Here is a 20,044-nt window from a genome sequence, read left to right as displayed (position 1 = left end):
CATGCAAAGCTGCTCACCATATAAGAAAATAAGGGTATTCAATGTGACAAAAAAATCTACAAAAATTATGACAAAAAGGTGAACAAAGCAAAAAAAAAAAAGGAACAATAGAAAGTTTACTGAATGAGCATGCTAAATGAAAATTAACAATGTGGAATAGAGGCAGGTATTACATATAGAAAAAGATGTTGAATGGCAATTCACAATGTCTCCATGCCAGAATGTCAGAGAAAATCAAATTATTCCACCAAATCAGGACAATGGAAGCAAAACTCAGAAAGTGTGCAGAAATCCATGTCAAAATAAACACAATATTCTCGTGCATGAAAAATGACCTGTCCACCCCATAAACTAAAATGAATCCCGCTCTGCATTTATAGATGATGCAATAAGGCAGTGGGATAAGGGGTGAGCAGGTAGCTACATTTATACAATAGTAATAGCAAAATGTGTCTTCATAGAGTTATTCCCCTTTATACATGATGTGGCTCATCTTTTTACATACAACATGTACATGGTATCTCATTTTGTGTACAGTTCATTTTATAACAAGAGCAGTGTAAACAATGTGTATTCAGAATAAAGAAATCATGCAAAAAAAATGTCTGTATGACACAAAAAAACTACAACATACAAATCAATACAACACAATCATGTCAGTACATACAAAATTTGGCCATAACCATATAAACATTTGCCCTCAGGATGCGCACGTAGATTTATCACTGCCCTCTACATGTTCTAAACGATTGCTCTGCTATACTTCCTAGTATGTCCCCAATTACATCTACTGTCCAACATTTGTAGTTTGAATATTCTCACCAACAACTTTGTTCTGCCTTGTAGATTTAGTCTGTTATTCTAAAGCATCTAGTACTAGTAGATTTAGGAGTTTTAAATTTCCATTCCTTTAATTTCTTCCAAATAATTTTTTTTTTTTATTTTTTGTACCCTCATTATTGGTCTCTAAGTTCTAGCATGCTTTGTAGTCTAATTAGTAGTAATACAGATGTCAAAAAGTAGGCTAATTAGTGTTCAGAGTCACTAAAGTAATTACTAATTATATTAATTATCAGGGTTATGAAAATATTAAAGCATGGAATGAATTATTGAAATGTTTATTATAAAATCTAAATTCCATAAAACGAATAATATATTTTTAATTGAAACATTTATACATTGAAAATATTTGAAATCAAATGAATATAAGTCAAATATAATGTAGCAATTCAATACAAGATTACCAACTATCCGTTCTAACATTTCATAAAGTTTTCAAAATTCTGAACAAACTCTTGATTTGTCTAGAAAGGGAGTTTATTATCCAAAATCATTCTTTTAACTTTAGGATGCATGAAAAACCTGATATTTGTTTTGAAGCTGGAAAATACAGGTGAGATATACACAGGTAAGATATACACAGCCCAGTTATTTAGGCATCAAGCATTATTTAGGCATCAAGCATTGTCTATCTAACAGTGTGGTTAAATTCTGGCATTCTGCATATAGAAAGATATTTGGCTTGAATATTCTGTGGTTATCTAGTAGCGAAGAAAATGATACACTGGAAACCAAGCAAAATTTGAATATATCCAAACACATACTGGGTAATACGCCTGGGAAAGTAAGAATCTATAGATAAAATCTGCAGTAAACAGACAATTCCCCCGCTCCCTGGGACAAGATGAACATATGTTGGGGCTATTATATTCCTCTGTTGGTGGGAACAGTATAGACAGTGGTAAATACGAAATGTTGCAGTCAAAGAGCTATATCATAAATGCACTGCAACTAAATCTGGGAAAAGCAACATATCATGAAAGTATATGCATTATAACTACTTAGAAATTAATTCAATTATTTGAAAAGCAAAATGCCAAGAAAATTTTGACTTGACTGAGTAGTTATTACAACAAATGATAGATTGGTATCTGCCTTTACTCTAGACTGCAGCATTTAAAGGACACAAATAAATCCATAATAGATATCCCCTCTCTTTAAAACATCCAAATATTAGTAGTTAAATAGGAACATGCTTGGAAAGTATGCTGTTTATTCTGAAAGCAACAAATAATTGATGAAAATTGCATTCGTAAGATAGACCTCAACTTTGTTAATGTTTTGAGTTGTGTTCAGTTACAGTTAGATACAAATAAAATATGATCTGACTGGTGTCAGCCCCCTGGCAGAAGTTCAGATTTTAATAACCCATGCATGCATTTGAGCAGAATTTGGGAAAATTTTGTAAAAAATCTCCCAAGGCAGTTTATTTACATAAGCAGACATATATATCAGAATCAACATGTATACACATATAGCGTTAACTATTGGTGGGCAAGTGTTAACTATCGGTGGGCAAGCGTTAACTATTGGTGGGCAAGTGTGATGACATGAAATTTGGGATGTAACATCCCAATAAAATTTTAACAAGCAAAGCAGCAATAAACAAAACAACAGAAAATAAACAACCAGTAGGTAAGTACAAACACCAAATTAGGCAAAAAAAAACGGAAGGGGAAAAGATAGAAAGCCATGGAAACTGCTGTAAAGGTCATCACCATGACTACAGCAGGCTTATAGAGGTCATGACCTTGAAGCGCTGGGTAACAAACAAGACTACAAACCAGAACTAGCTGTGGACGTCCGAGAACATGCAAAATCCATGGAGTCCGTATATGGGGGGACCATGGAGTTTGGTTGTTGTTGGAGTTGGTTGAATTGTTGTTTATCCTTATTTTCCCAAAGTTTTTTCAAATGATTGTATGTACTGACAATACATGCACAATCTTTTTGGACGACTGAAAAACAAAGAAACCAAAAAAAATTGGGGAGAGGAGAAAATTAGGGGAAAAGAAGCACACGTTTTAAATCACACAGGGTAATGGTTAAGTATTATCAACCCAAGGTTTTATACACCATCCCTGAAGGGGCGATATCAGTGGGTTGGGCAGGGCAACAAAACCACAGAAAAAAATAAAATCAAGAAAACAATGTCTCCTAAAGTAAATCATAATATTCACATCCATGTTGAAATAAAAGGTTACATAAATGACCGACACTTTCTCATGCTGAGGCAGAAAACATGATACACATTTTTTACATGCACACTATTAAAATATAATTTTCTACATTAAGTTAAACAGAATTGGTGGTTTAAGACAGTTTTTATTAAAGATATTTGTTCAAACCTACATTTTTGTTTGTTCTCGTTTCTCTACACAGCCACATGCAATGTCAGACCAAGTATAGCGACAGTGAGCATGAAGCAGGTCAGTTAGGTTACAGGTATAACGACTAATCAATCTCAGGTGTTGTTTTCTATCAGATCGGTCTAATGATCTCGTGTACTAATCATTATAGCATCTCAACTAATCTACCTTCTCATTTCATCAATCAAATATCTATTCCTAATGGATCATTCAAGCTCTAAATGGGAATAGATTTTATAGAATCACAACTGTACACTTAAAGTACAGAATTAGGTATTAATGATAACTTAAGCCATGAAATTATCACAGAGGATTTCTAAGCTTTCAAGTTCTACATACAGTTCACAAGAAAAATCATTATGTAAGCCTTGTCAAGGAAGCAAACAAAATATCTAATAAGAAATGCAAAGCATTTAGCTGCACAAGAGAAAACTCTGGTTAGACTGTCTGTGAGATCAGGCCTGTATTATTCCATAGCATTATCCCTTCATTTCATTGTCTTGATAAAATACTGGTTGGGACTAAATACGGGAAACTTTTTTCTTCTGTCTTATACCTAGCTCTTCTTTTCTGAATTATTAGGATTTTTAGAATAGGGAAGAGACAAAAACCACACACAATTAACTTGAGTATTTGCCTACTAGTGACATAATCCGTGATGAAATCCTAGGACACAATGGAATCAATTTGGGAGACTAACTGCTATCAATTTTATCAGTGAAAGACCCAGTATGCTGCCTAAGCCTTTCAACAGACCTGAAAATATAAAATACACCCTAACACTATGTAATGTACTGAAGACGCTATCCCTGCTGTTATTACCTGATGCACTATGTACACTGCCGGCGCTGTTATTTCCTCCCCCGCCCGTCACCGACTTGTCCATTCCGTCGACGAAGCTGCCGACGTAACTCTGACTGTCGGTACTGGTGTAGCTGTAGGGTGGTATGTAGCTGAGGTTGGTCGGTAGGTAGCTTGTGTTACCGTAGGGGTACTGGTTATTCCAGTGCGGGGGTGGTAGAGGGGCCAGAGTGTCACGGTCAGCCTCCGAAACAGAGTCCACGTCTTCTAAACTCAGCGTGGATAAATCTGTAAACATACACAGTATACAGCAAACTTTAAACTTGGTGTCTGACAAACTTAAACAAAATGGAAATTTTCATACTATTTTTTTTTTAATAATGAGATTTTCAATGGGTAACTAAATGGACTATCAGTAATTTTTGTAATGATACATTATTGTAATACCTATTTGTTCATTAATACATTGAATGTTTTGTGTTTTGACATGCTGCACAAAATGGGAAATTAAATCTATGTCTGTTTGTCAGTGTTTGACTTGATTTGCTTTCCGCTGGTATGAATAACACTATATCACCACGGTCATTATCATCACCACAATTACAATTAATAATGAGAATTAACAAGTTCAGGGAGATATATATCTAATATTACAGTATTATTGTTTCTCAATTTATAGACCAGATTGATGTGATCACCATGAAGACACCAATAGGACAGTCTGCTTGTTCTGGTGTTTCTGGTTTCCATGGTTTCTTTTTGATACAAATGAAGATGGAGATATTATAAGGGCAGTATCGAAAGGTATAAATGAAGTAATGAATTATTTACACATGTCAAATTAACATAAATTACAATGTGCTATAAATGGTCCTATTTAAATCATTGAGTGCTATTGAATGAAATCCAATTGGAATAGTGACATTGATTCATCCATTTTCTTGCTGCTGAAGAATGTTATGTTGGAGCCAAGCAAAATCAATGTAATTCATGTACGATGAAGACAATACCAAATCAATAATGAGAAATATTGATTAAATATGATGAGAATTGATTATAATAGCGAAAAGAAAGCCTTTCATTCCTGTACAAAGTACAACATGTCATTGCAGTGGTCGTATGATTTAAATACAGATTTTTAGAATTATTTGATATTTAGGTGATTCATATGAAATCTGAGCAGGAGATTTGGGTGTATTAACATGCAGTAGCAGATTGGTCATGCTATATATAGATGGTATATATATGCAGAGCTGCTCTTAGCTGAAACAAAAACTTAGGAGCCCGTTGATAGTTACAGAAGACGGAATATAAGCCAAACATTATCAATATATACTTTTTTTTAGACATGCACAAAATTTTCATAATCACAAAGTTTGAGAGTGAAAACTTTTTTTTTAACTTTAGAAAATTACCAGTATCATTGACAAGTCTCCAAAGTACTGTAAACACAACATCAAAGGGATACAATTAACGCTGATCTAAGGTATAGTTCAGTACCTCGGCCCGCACCGGACAGTCGGACGCAAAATATGCATTACTGATAATCTATAGCAGCCAACAATGAAATTTAAATATAACCTTAAAGTGACCTTGACATATTAAATGACCTTAGGATTTGCAGTAACCTTGATACATATATGCGATATAGATGACCTTGACATTTCAAAATGAAATGACATTTCAAAATGAGCAGATTATTTTCAATGAACTTGACATTTCCAAATGACCTTGACATTTGAATGATATTGGTACTGATATGAGTAATAGATAGAGCCTTTATAAGCTGAATGGTTGAGCATAAGCAGACGTTGACAGTAGATATATACTGATTTGTTAAAACAGTAGATATATACTGATTTGTTAGTACAGTTGAGTGTTGTTAATGAGAGGGAGGGCTGGCTAGGGAACTGTATACACACTAACCTGGATACACGGGTCCATCTAAAATTGGGAATGGAAAAAAAAAAGAAACAATGAAATATGAGTAAAATCTTCAATAATGGAGACATTTGGTCGGAGAACCCCGAATATCAAACAGATAGTCCATCTGGTCATAAGGACACCAATAAATGTATATAATGAGTGATTTTATAGGAGATCTGATGAGCAACATATTTACACATGTACTGTAGTCTATTTCCCATTGCTTGGTCACCATCACAAATTAAAAGGAACAAAAGCAACTTGTTATAAAATCTGTCATATATGACAGTGGTTTTTTTTGTAGGAATGGAATGGAATTACTGTGTAAAATGTGAAACTTTGAAATGAATTTTGATGAAAAATGTTAGTGAATAATGAAAACTATGAAACAATTTTTATGAAAGGATAACATTTGGTCAAGAAATGATAATGTAAATTGAAATGAAATTACATGTTTTACAATATTTGTATAGCACTTACTTCCATAAAGATCCCCGAACACATAGTAGCACTGCTCCGAAAACGTAATTTTATTAACAGTGTGTCGAATATAGCCCGCTTTTAGTAAATTACATCCATATTTTCTCGCGTCCCTTCGATCAGCAAACCCGTCTACATGTGTGAACAGCCAGTCTACTAGGTCTGAACCTGTAAACAATAACATCACATACATCATCAAATGTCTGGACCTCAAAACAACAGGTTTTATAAACATTAGTATTTCTTTCTTGCTTTTATTGTTCTGATTGATATGTTATGTAAATTTTCTACAATCGTGCTGCCAAGCAAAACTTTCTACAGCACTTGCTTGGGAAAGTAACCAAGTAAAATCTAGTCATTCATATCAAGATTAACACTCAGTGTAAACTTTTTCGAAGTCATAACCTGGTATTTAGATCAAGAGTCACATTTGTAGCCTTTCACCAAGGCACAGTGATTCTGAATCCATGGTTAAATGGAATTTTTTGTGGCCCATTTAATGTAAGTCAGGGGATGTTTATATACAGAGATCTGGTTTTTCTAAATGTGAATCAATTTTACCAATGGATTGTTGGAATGAAATTATCAAGTAAAAAGACATGAATCTTAACAAATATGTATATGACAGTGATTTTCAGCTGAATTATAAATTTGTGCTGAAGTGAAAATGCTATGTAGTTATTAACTCAGAGGCTTGGGTACAATGACAAAATTGTTCGCTTGTTTTTGTTTGCATGTGTATATTGCTTCATACTGTGTTCATATGCAAAAGTATTGCATGAAGAATGCGTTCACAGGAGAGAGTACTTCTTCAGTAAAGTTGATTCCTAGCTCCTTATTCCATTACTTATTAAATTACCAATTACTTATTAATATAATAAATTTATCAAAATGTAATATCAAGCATCACAATCTTGTATAATTTAACCTTTAAATTCCAAACTAAGGGCTCATTCTTTCCTGATTATTTATTCAATTTCCTGATAACTTATTCTATTCCAAGATACTAATAAACATCACAAATAGTTCAAAATACAAATTAAATATCAAATGGCAATCAGTTTTACTCTGAGTATAGGTACTAAAGTGATTTGCCAAACTTTGCTTCCATGCAAACCAGTTGTTGTTACTAACCTATAAAAGCATTTGGTATGGTAATTTTTAGCCACATCCTATCGCGGATTTCTAGTCCAGAGTCAGGTTGGGCCATTGCTTTGACAACTGTAGCCATATCAGTGTTGATTGTGAGGTTTAAGTCATCAAATCCTGAAAAAAAAAGATAACAAAAAATATTTAGCAGTGTCAAGCTTCCAATTAAAGTTTAATAAATCATTTAAATTTTCACAATGTTTCATGCGGAAAGTTTTCCAAATATTGGCTTAATTGTCAACTCATGTAAAATACTAAAGAAGAAATCACTGAGTAAAGAACTCGTGAGTGATTAGCTAATAACTCATGCTCTGATTCGAGTAAACGACATGTGAGTGATGAGCTGAAAACTCATGCTCTGATTCGAGTAAACGACATGTGAGTGATGAGCTGAAAACTTACGCTCCGATTCAGGTATAGAACTTGTGAGTGACGAGCTAGTGGAAGTCATGTTACTTAAGGATGGGCTTGGCCCGCCCCGTGACAGGAAGTCACCCCTCAATGCTGTCGTGTGTGCTACCCATGCAGATGGATCGATGGGCCGCACAGGCTCCTGTCTAGGTACTGTAAAGTAACCTTTAGGATTTGGGTCCCAGCATTTGGCAACGACTAGTGTAATTGGACTGAAAACAAAACAGAAATTTCAAACAGGATACATAGTTCATTCCAAAACCTATCATTTTATATGAAAGGCACTCATGTTAATCATTAGAATTGTAAATTGGGGGGAAAGAGATTAGAGATTGCATTACGCTTCTGCCAACATTCATTCATGTTGCATACAATGAAAGTGTATTTGGTTTTTTCAGTTTCCAGGATTTGAATTTCACCAAGGAATCGAACATAAAGAATGCAATTCCATATTCTGCAAGTTTATATTTTAAAAATTCTACAATCATATTTTGATGAGAATGATGAACAAGAAACATTTTTTATCACTGACCCAGGTTTTTGGACAGCTTCCCGTAATGCTCGGACAGCATCATCATTACTCATGTTTTCAAAGCTGACCCCATTGACTTCTAGAATCATATCCCCAGGCTCCACCCGTCCGTCCTGTGCTACAGCCCCCCTGAAAACAAAAATGTTCACATATTATGTATAGAAGAACACACTGCAAATCTCAACAACTTAAACCTTACAGTGAAATAGTAAATATTTCCCTGGTTGGAAAAAACAACTTTTAAATCTGTTAAATTTCAAGATTTTTATTAGTATTCATTTTCAACTTATTTAAACCCATCAATTTAGTTTAAAAGAAATCAAATTTGCCAATGCCTTGTAAGTATCCCTAAGTCTGTATAGAGAATACATGGTTAGTATCTTACAATACAAGGTTTATTTTGGTGCGAGACATAGGAAAGCCGAGATGACAAATTCACGTGATCGTATTGACGGATAAAGCTTTTCATATTGACGGATAAAGCACAAGTTTATCCGGCAGTAGTTATCGGTCAGTATGTGGGACAGTTGCAGGATAAATATCAATATGTAGATTGTATACTTACCCTTTCATTATTGAGCCGACATATATACCCCCATCCCCACCTTTATTACTTTGACCGACAATACTGATACCAAGGAAATTCACTGTGTCTGAAAGTAAAGAAAACAGACATTTATATATTATTGTAAACAGTTACTCTACACATTACATGTATAAATTCCAACTTTGCCATTAAATCTCAAAGTTGGCAGGGCCATGTTACACTTGATGTATTTTATGTATTCAAGTCAATTAGGTGATTTTAGCTTGAACCTTTGAGTCTTACAATCTTCGGTTTATATGAGTTTAAACTTTTTCAATATTGAAAGGAGATCGAGTAAATTACAGAAAGTTGGAAAAGTTCTTTTCATTTCCAAAATGCTTGCTTTCATAATATTTAGCATCATGATTTTACAATTCATTACAAGTGAAATGAATATGATTTTGTGGAAAATGTATGGCTAATTCAGGCCAATAAGACTTAATGTATGGCTAATTCAGGCCAATAAGACTTACCCATATTTAATGTGACCGTAATGATGTTAAGAGACAATACAGGCCAATAAGACTTACCCATATTTAATGTGACCGTTATGATGTTAAGAGACAATACAGGCCAATAAGACTTACCCATATTTAATGTGACCGTTATGATGTTAAGAGACAATACAGGCCAATAAGACTTACCCATATTTAATGTGACCGTAATGATGTTAAGAGACAATACAGGCCAATAAGACTTACCCATATTTAATGTGACCGTTATGATGTTAAGAGACAATACAGGCCAATAAGACTTACCCATATTTAATGTGACCGTAATGATGTTAAGAGACAATACAGGCCAATAAGACTTACCCATATTTAATGTGACCGTAATGATGTTAAGAGACAATACAGGCCAATAAGACTTACCCATATTTAATGGACCGTAATGATGTTAAGAGACAATACAGGCCAATAAGACTTACCCATATTTAATGTGACCGTAATGATGTTAAGAGACAATACAGGCCAATAAGACTTACCCATATTTAATGTGACCGTAATGATGTTAAGAGACAATACAGGCCAATAAGACTTACCCATATTTAATGTGACCGTAATATGATGTTAAGAGACAATACAGGCCAATAAGACTTACCCATATTTAATGTGACCGTAATGATGTTAAGAGACAATACAGGCCAAATAAGACTTACCCATATTTAATGTGACCGTAATGATGTTAAGAGACAATACAGGCCAATAAGACTTACCCATATTTAATGTGACCGTAATGATGTTAAGAGACAATACAGGCCAATAAGACTTACCCATATTTAATGTGACCGTTAATGATGTTAAGAGACAATACAGGCCAATAAGACTTACCCATATTTAATGTGACCGTTAATGATGTTAAGAGACAATACAGGCCAATAAGACTTACCCATATTTAATGTGACCGTAATGATGTTAAGAGACAATACAGGCCAATAAGACTTACCCATATTTAATGTGACCGTTATGATGTTAAGAGACAATACAGGCCAATAAGACTTACCCATATTTAATGTGACCGTAATGATGTTAAGAGACAATACAGGCCAATAAGACTTACCCCTATTTAATGTGACCGTTAATGATGTTAAGAGACAATACAGTAACTAGAAACTGAGTAAATACCAAAGGGCAATAACTCTAGAAACTGAGTAAATGTCAAAGGGCAATAACTCTAGAAACTGATAAATGTCAAAGGGCAATAACTCTAGAAACTGAGTAAATGTCAAAGGGCAATAACTCTAGAAACTGAATAAATGTCAAAGGGCAATAACTCTAGAAACTGAGGTAAATGTCAAAGGGCAATAACTCTAGAAACTGAGGTAAATGTCAAAGGGCAATAACTCTAGAAACTGAAGTAAATGTCAAAGGGCAATAACTCTAGAAACTGAGGTAAATGTCATTCTCTAGAAAGTGAGATCATTTTTATTACTCAACAAATACAAAATATAAATGCAACAAGTTTTATTCACAGATTAGTTCTGACAGCATGTCAAACATGATCATGTAAACTTTCCTATCACAATTTTGATGTAACTTTTGTATCTCGTTGCTATTTATACCCAACACCTTGTGAAACCAATAGCTGTCTATTTTTATCGCCAGTGAAAGCTATCTGGTGATGGATTACTATTATAGTGCCTGGAATGAACCACCTGCACTGCACCACTGATAACAAACAGATTAGGTCAGAACAAAAAAACATTATTCATTTCTATAACCTACCAAGACGTACTTCTGATAAAACATATCAGTAAAACACACAGAAGAGGCAGTGTGAGCACATACTGATACTGTAAAGTGGTGTTTACAACTTGATGATTGTCAAGTTAAAAGAAATACTGATCAAGCTGCAGACACCACAGACATTAAACTCATCACCTTATTTCTGAGTGGAGTCTGGGTTATTAAACAATCTATACCTACATTGTACTTACATATCTAAGACCTGGACTAGACAGACTTACCCTGCTGATGGGAGGAAGTCGGTGTTTCCGCCGCCTTCGTCGGTGTCGACCATATTTTGACGATCTATTAGTGGTGTCTGTAACTGTTGAGAATCTGTGGAGAAAAATTTACAACTCTTTAAACAACAGATTACACAAGTATTTTCACGCAACATTTCTGGATTAAATTCAAGTGCCACTCCATCTAGTAATGATTCTTGATTGAGCGAGATAAACCGAGGTTTCCTATATAGAATTGTAGGGAAAACTTAGGTAGAAATATTCTAGCATTTCAATTTGCTCCCCATCAAACATTTCTCACTCGGAAGATTTACACTATCAACCTTCCCTATCATATATCTACCAGTCAATTTTGTTGAAGCTCAATATTTTACATCTTTTGATCAAGACAACATAAATTTTAATGGAGTTTTTTGCTGACTTCATGTAAGTAAAGATATTAATTCTTTTTCCACTTTTAATTAGAGGGCAGCATAACATTAAAGCACCACAGCGCCTGTTTCTGAAGTAATTAATGATGTCTGATATATGATATTCAGGGTTATTGACAACAAACACTGTACCAGTACTGAATGATACCATCCCAGTTTCCTGAGACTCACACAATCCTGGTTGTCCAACAATAAATCAGCACTTCACCAAAGGATACTTCATTCTCATGTTCTGCTGTGTAATATATCATTATCATTTGTGTTATATGCCATTGACATTTTAATTAAACAATTTAAACATGAATTTTTGCCTAAGAAGCCTTTTCCTAAACAATCGTTCAGGTAATTATTTTGTACCTGCTGTCATCTTCAGAGTCAAAGAAACTTGTGGTGTCGATATCACTACTGAGTACTGTTGACGAATCATAGGCATGACCGCGGTCTCTGTGATGTTTACTGTGGCCATTGATCCTGGGGGGAGCTGTGTACAGAAATAGAACAAGGTCAAACAAGGTCAAATAGGGTCAAACAGGGTCAACTCTGATGTCAAACATCTTTGGAACAAGTGAAATGATTAACCTAACACTAAAATTCTACATCCATGCATATCAATATCAAGAGCAAATGCTACAGGCTTTGTCAATAAATCAAATTTTATTTTCTCTGATGCCATTAAGAAAACATTTGAATGCACATGTTATTTTTTGGCCGTAGTGTTAATAGATATACCATTATTCTATTACGGCCCTTTCCAGAGGAAACTGTTCTCCTATAGCGTCGAAGACGAGGGGACTTTACCTCGCCAGGTAACACTATAGGAAAACTGTTTCCCAGGGAAAGGGCCATTATAGATTAAGTACGTCACATGATATGATATTCCCGTAGTCAGGTAAAGTCTCCCGTAGTCAAGGACAGGGAACTGTCGCAAAATAGACCATGTCTGTTATCCGAACACATTCCTAGTAATTATCATGTGCTGTACTAATAGAGACTATATACTGCAGTGACTTTCTTACTTTTACACACAAGATTTTGATAGGAAATCACATATTGCAAAGAAAATCAGAAACAAATTACCCAAGCAAAAGTCAGATCCTGGACCAATAACAGAACTGAAATCTCTACCATATACGGACAAGTTCCCACCAGTAACACTCTACCATATACTGACACCTTCCCACCAATAACACTCTACCATATACTGACAAGTTTCCACCAATAACACGCTACCATATACTGACAAGTTCCCACAAATAACACTCTACCATATACTGACAAGTTCCCACCAATAACACTCTACAATATACTGACAAGTTCCCACCAATAACACTTTACCATATACTGACAAGTTCCCACCAGAGACACTCTACCATATACTGACAAGTTCCCACCAATAACACTCTACCATATACTGACAAGTTCCCACCAATAACACTCTACCATATACTGACAAGTTCCCACCAATAACACTCTACCATATACTGACAAGTTCCCACCAATAACACTCTACCATATACTGACAAGTTCCCACCAATAACACTCTACCATATACTGACAAGTTCCCACCAATAACACTCTACCATATACTGACAAGTTCCCACCAATAACACTCTACCATATACTGACAAGTTCCCACCAATAACACTCTACCATATACTGACAAGTTCCCACCAATAACACTCTACCATATACTGACAAGTTCCCACCAATAACACTCTACCATATACTGACAAGTTCCCACCAATAACACTCTACCATATACTGACAAGTTCCCACCAATAACACTCTACAATATACTGACAAGTTCCCATCAATAACACTCTACCATATACTGACAAGTTCCCACCAATAACACTCTACCATATACTGACAAGTTCCCACCAATAACACTCTACCATATACTGACAAGTTCCCACCAATAACACTCTACCATATACTGACAAGTTCCCACCATAACACTCTACCATATACTGACAAGTTCCCACCAATAACACTCACCATATACTGACAAGTTCCCACCAATAACACTCTACCATATACTGACAAGTTCCCACCAATAACACTACCATATACTGACAAGTTCCCACCAATAACACTCTACCATATACTGACAAGTTCCCACCAATACACTCTACATATACTGACAAGTTCCCACCAATAACACTTACCATATACTGACAAGTTCCCACCAATAACACTCTACCATATACTGACAAGTTCCCACCAATAACACTCTACCATATACTGACAAGTTCCCACCAATAACACTCTACCATATACTGACAAGTTCCCACCAATAACACTCTACCATATACTGACAAGTTCCCACCACTAACACTCTACCATATACTGACAAGTTCCCACCAATAACACTCTACCATATACTGACAAGTTCCCACCAATAACACTCTACCATATACTGACAAGTTCCCACCAATAACACTCTACCATATACTGACAAGTTCCCACCAATAGACACTCTTACCATATACTGACAAGTTCCCACCAGAGACACTCTACCATATACTGACAAGTTCCCACCAATAACACTCTACCATATACTGACAAGTTCCCACCAATAACACTCTACCATATACTGACAAGTTCCCACCAATAACACTCTACCATATACTGACAAGTTCCCACCAATAACACTCTACCATATACTGACAAGTTCCCACCAATAACACTCTACCATATACTGACAAGTTCCCACCAATAACACTCTACCATATACTGACAAGTTCCCACCAATAACACTCTACCATATACTGACAAGTTCCCACCAATAACACTCTACCATATACTGACAAGTTCCCACCAATAACACTCTACCATATACTGACAAGTTCCCACCAATAACACTCTACCATATACTGACAAGTTCCCACCAATAACACTCTACCATATACTGACAAGTTCCCACCAATAACTCTCTACCATATACTGACAAGTTCCCACCATAACACTCTACCATATACTGACAAGTTCCCACCAATAACACTCTACCATATACTGACAAGTTCCCACCAATAACACTCTACCATATACTGACAAGTTCCCACCAATAACACTCTACCATATACTGACAAGTTCCCACCAATAACACTCTACCATATACTGACAAGTTCCCACCAATAACACTCTACCATATACTGACAAGTTCCCACCAATAACACTCTACCATATACTGACAAGTTCCCACCAATAACACTCTACCATATACTGACAAGTTCCCACCAGAGACACTCTACCATATACTGACAAGTTCCCACCAATAACACTCTACCATATACTAACATGTTCCCACCAATAACACTCTACCATATACTGACAAGTTCCCACCAATAACACTCTAACCATATACTGACAAGTTCCCACCAATAACACTCTACCATATACTGACAAGTTCCCACCAATAACACTCTACCATATACTGACAAGTTCCCACCAATAACACTCTACCATATACTGACAAGTTCCCACCAATAACACTCTACCATATACTGACAAGTTCCCACCAATAACACTCTACCATATACTGACAAGTTCCCACCAATAACACTCTACCATATACTGACAAGTTCCCACCAATAACACTCTACCATATACTGACAAGTTCCCACCAATAACACTCTACCATATACTGACAAGTTCCCACCAATAACACTACCATATACTGACAAGTTCCCACCAATAACACTCTACCATATACTGACAAGTTCCCACCAATAACACTCTACCATATACTGACAAGTTCCCACCAATAAACTACAAGTTCCACCAATAACACTCTACATATACTGACAAGTTCCCACCAATAACACTCTACCATATACTGACAAGTTCCCACCAATAACACTCTACATACTGACAAGTTCCCACCAATAACACTCACCATAACTGACAAGTTCCCACCAATAACACTCTACCATATACTGACAAGTTCCCACCAATAACACTCTACCATATACTGACAAGTTCCCACCAATAACACTCTACCATATACTGACAAGTTCCCACCAATAACACTCTACCATATACTGACAAGTTCCCACCAATAACACTCTACCATATACTGACAAGTTCCCACCATAACACTCTACCATATACTGACAAGTTCCCACCAATAACACTCTACCATATACTGACAAGTTCCCACCAATAACACTCTACCATATACTGACAAGTTCCCACCAATAACACTCTACCATATACTGACAAGTTCCCACCAATAACACTCTACCATATACTGACAAGTTCCCACCAATAACACTCTACCATATACTGACAAGTTCCCACCAGAGACACTCTACCATATACTGACAAGTTCCCACCAATAACACTCTACCATATACTGACAAGTTCCCACAATAACACTCTACCATATACTGACACGTTCCCATCAATAACACTCTACCATATACTGACAAGTTTCCACCAATAACACTCTACCATATACTGACAAGTTCCCACCAATAACACTCTACCATATACTAACATGTTCCCACCAATATAACATCTTTTCAAAACACGAATCATCCTAACCAGCTAACAACATCACGGCCTGTCAGTGTAGCCAGTTTTGTTTTTAATTTGAAAGGCTTAAATTTTATTACTTGTAATACATTCCCCAAACCATTTTCACAGGATATTTTATTCATTTTTTAAAGACTTTTATCAAACATCTGTCTTTTCAAAGTCAAACGGTTTGGAATTTCAAGTCTTTGCAAGTTTGATCCTCAAAAATTTCAGCATTCCTTCTATCATTTCTATCCTAGTATCTTAATCCCACATGCAGCTGATGTTTTAACATATCACCACACAAAATCCAAATGCAATCTGAGCTTATGACCGAAGGATCTGCATCAGTTTATTCACCAACTGTTCAGCCAAGTCACTGACATTCCTAACATTCTCCACATTCAACCCAACTAGCCTGTCTGTCATAAGACAATAAGATGTTAGATTCTATTATATATAACGTATGAAATACAACGACAGTCTTCAGACAATAAGATGTTAGATTCTATTATATATAACGTATGAAATACAATGACAGTCTTCAGACAATAAGATGTTGGATTCTAATATATATAACGTATGAAATACAACGACAGTCTTCAGAGTTGGATTCTAATGTATATAACGTATGAAATACAACGACAGTCTTCAGACAATAAGATGTTGGATTCTAATATATATAACGTATGAATTACGATGACAGTCTTCAGACAATAAGATGTTGGATTCTAATGTATATAACGTATGAAATACAACGACAGTCTTCAGACAATAAGATGTTGGTTTCTAATATATGTAACACATAAAATACAACGACAGTCTTCAAGTCATATGAAACCATAAAAAAATCAATAGGAAAAAACCAGAAAGCGGACATCTTCTATAAGTGAATGCTGTATAATATGACTCATAAAAGCAGCTCGTTAAGACAGGTGGGTTAAAGAAATCAATGGAGGTAGAGTGTCGCTGTCTTACACACTCCGTAGTGTAGAGCTCGAGGATGAATAAGAAGTTACAACAGGTAACACTACTAACACACACTGGTCATTCTCATTTAGATATACTGTAAAACCATTAAATTTTGTTGGACATTTAATTTCGTTTATTTTGTGGGTACATAAAAAACTACGAAAATGAAACACAAACGAGAACATAAATGAAAACTTAACCAGACCTAAAACTTTATTTTAAATAGAAAAGCAACGAAAATTTCCACCAATGAAAACGTTTATAGACGTAAACCAACAAAATTTTACCCTATTTTGCCCTAACAAGATTAAATGTTTTTATAGTATGTAATGTGCTAAATTTTGTTCCTTCCTAGAGACATAATTATCAAATATTCCGTAGTTATTGTGTATTCTTCATATGAAATGCACAACAGACAAGAGGAATTCATCAACTGAAACAAATGTTAAAACTGAAATTTCAAAATTTAATAAATTGGCTGTAATATAAAAAGAAATCCATGTAGTATGTTGTTTGTTTCAGGATGAGAAAGGTTGAACAAACCACATAAACCCCTCATTTGTTGTCAGTCGTTGTACACCAAGAACAACATTAAGTTAGGTATGCGACACCTCCATAATTCAGATTCATTGAAGAGTCTTTTTGCTTAAACGATTTATCTGTGATTGTGAACAGGTTGTTATAGCATTGTTTTGTGAGAAACTTACAGATTTCTTTACGTAACATCTACAATCGACCGTCCAAATGGTCGCACCTAAGGATAGGAATAACATGATGAGGTACAAAACTTTTTTCAGGTACTGAAGACTGACCATATTCAGTACAGATAGCAGTCATACTACTTTTTGACCAATAACTTCTCACAAGGGGGATAACTGAATAACAATAGTACAGACCATATAGAAGATTCATTTATCCACAGGACTTCTGAGTTATGAAGGTCTCAATATGTAAACGGATTGGTTAAACATATATGTTTAAAATGAATTAAAATGTGTTTAAAGCAGTGAGGTGCATTGTGTAAAATATATAGTGTTTTATTATCAAATCGTGTATTTAATTGTAGGTTATAACACAAACACATATTACAAAGCACATCGCAAGACAAACACACACTTTACAAAGCAAAATTAACCTGAAATTAAATGCAATAACTAGAAACTTCACAAAATCCTCATCAGATCATTGCCCAGACCAGAAAATTATACCCAATGAAAGTAATTCAAATTCAGAAAGTACATGTATTTAACTTTGAAAAGTATAAGCACACAATCCAGATATATAAGCTAAATTACAGCAGAACTGTTACAATATTTTTTTTGCCTTATGTATGCAATATCAACATAATTAGGGTCATGACTAATGTAGGATTATTGTGAAAAACATGGAAATGATTTTTCAATCAATGATTGAATCTATCTACAACATTATAGGCAAAATGAGACAAAAATTATGTTGTAAAATCTGGCACACTCCAGCAATACTTTGGTTAGAGAATATAAATGTATTGCACTTCAGCAATACTTTGGTTAGAGGGTATAAGGTCACACTCTAGCAAAACTTTGGTTAAAGGGTATAAGGTCACACTCCAGCAATACTTTGGTTAGAGGGTAGGAGGAAAGGAGGAGTCAATTGTTACTAGGCAATGGCAACAAGCTTACCATTGGGGTCGTTATGGTTACGACGGTCTCGATAACTGTGGTTAAAACTGTTGTGAGTATGGCGTGAACTTCTAGGTCGATCTATAGAAGAAAAAAGTAAAAACAAAAACCTAAAATTAAACAACTTTCACTACATCTAGATTTTAAATAAAAGAAGCAAAAAGAAACAAAATCAGAAATAGCAAGCAAAAGTAAATAAATATGGTTTAGTACTGAGGGCAAGCAAAGCAGTTGATAGCACTAATAAGACAGCATGGTATGGCTGGAATAATAATGACCATTGATGGGTAATCTAAATCTCAATAAAGACAGTTATTGTGAAAAGTTATGTAGAACATTCTTATATATATGATCCTACAGGTCTGCAGACTACTACCAAGATAAAGACACTGATGCCTTAAGCAGAAAAGTACATTCTAAAATATTTAAGTATCATGTTTTTAGGTGGTAAATGATTGATATTGAAATATGACAAGTTCCACAGTCATTCATATCAGTACACTATCTACCTATAACTATCATCATAACTTGTTACTTTGCTATGAAAGGTCTAAATCATGAACAAAATTTTCTGTTCAGAGCAGATCATGAAGTCGTCATAAAATATGGATATAATTTTGAAGTCCAAGGACTTACAAAAAGAAATTGGTATGAATATCAATATCTGGAAAAAGTTATGGATTTGTTCCTAAACATGATGCTGTAATACTGATATATGTGGTTGATAGTTAGGTATTAAGATATTAGAATTCTGCAAGCATTTTTCAATCCAAAAGAAAATCATCATCCTTCAATAAAATGCAAGACCTGCAATGAGAGCGTAAAATAGCACATGCAAACTTATCACCAGCTGACTGACACAAGGTCAGTACAAATATAAGGTAAACAATCTGTCTCT

General features: G+C 35.0%; 1 protein-coding gene across 1 annotated transcript in view; it reads right to left on the bottom strand.

Moving 5' to 3' along the window:
- The window catches only part of LOC138308560 (segment polarity protein dishevelled homolog DVL-3-like), a 50,487-nt gene that overhangs the window by 6,743 nt on the left and 23,700 nt on the right, over positions 1 to 20,044 (bottom strand). Inside the window, exons 5-16 of the mRNA XM_069249609.1 lie at positions 19,147 to 19,227; positions 12,350 to 12,473; positions 11,521 to 11,655; positions 11,250 to 11,262; positions 9,625 to 9,961; positions 9,074 to 9,161; positions 8,509 to 8,637; positions 7,968 to 8,188; positions 7,551 to 7,682; positions 6,417 to 6,584; positions 5,937 to 5,954; positions 4,032 to 4,298 (exon numbers count right to left, since the gene is read on the bottom strand). Coding sequence (XP_069105710.1) covers positions 4,032 to 4,298; positions 5,937 to 5,954; positions 6,417 to 6,584; positions 7,551 to 7,682; positions 7,968 to 8,188; positions 8,509 to 8,637; positions 9,074 to 9,161; positions 9,625 to 9,961; positions 11,250 to 11,262; positions 11,521 to 11,655; positions 12,350 to 12,473; positions 19,147 to 19,227 — 1,713 coding nt within the window. The remainder of the gene's footprint in view (positions 1 to 4,031; positions 4,299 to 5,936; positions 5,955 to 6,416; positions 6,585 to 7,550; positions 7,683 to 7,967; positions 8,189 to 8,508; positions 8,638 to 9,073; positions 9,162 to 9,624; positions 9,962 to 11,249; positions 11,263 to 11,520; positions 11,656 to 12,349; positions 12,474 to 19,146; positions 19,228 to 20,044) is intronic.

The sequence above is a fragment of the Argopecten irradians genome, chromosome 1 (genome assembly GCF_041381155.1).
Source record: "Argopecten irradians isolate NY chromosome 1, Ai_NY, whole genome shotgun sequence".
NCBI lineage: Eukaryota > Metazoa > Mollusca > Bivalvia > Pectinida > Pectinidae > Argopecten > Argopecten irradians.
The sequence above is the reverse complement of the archived record's forward strand: the minus strand, read 5'-3'. Positions and strand labels throughout refer to the sequence as shown.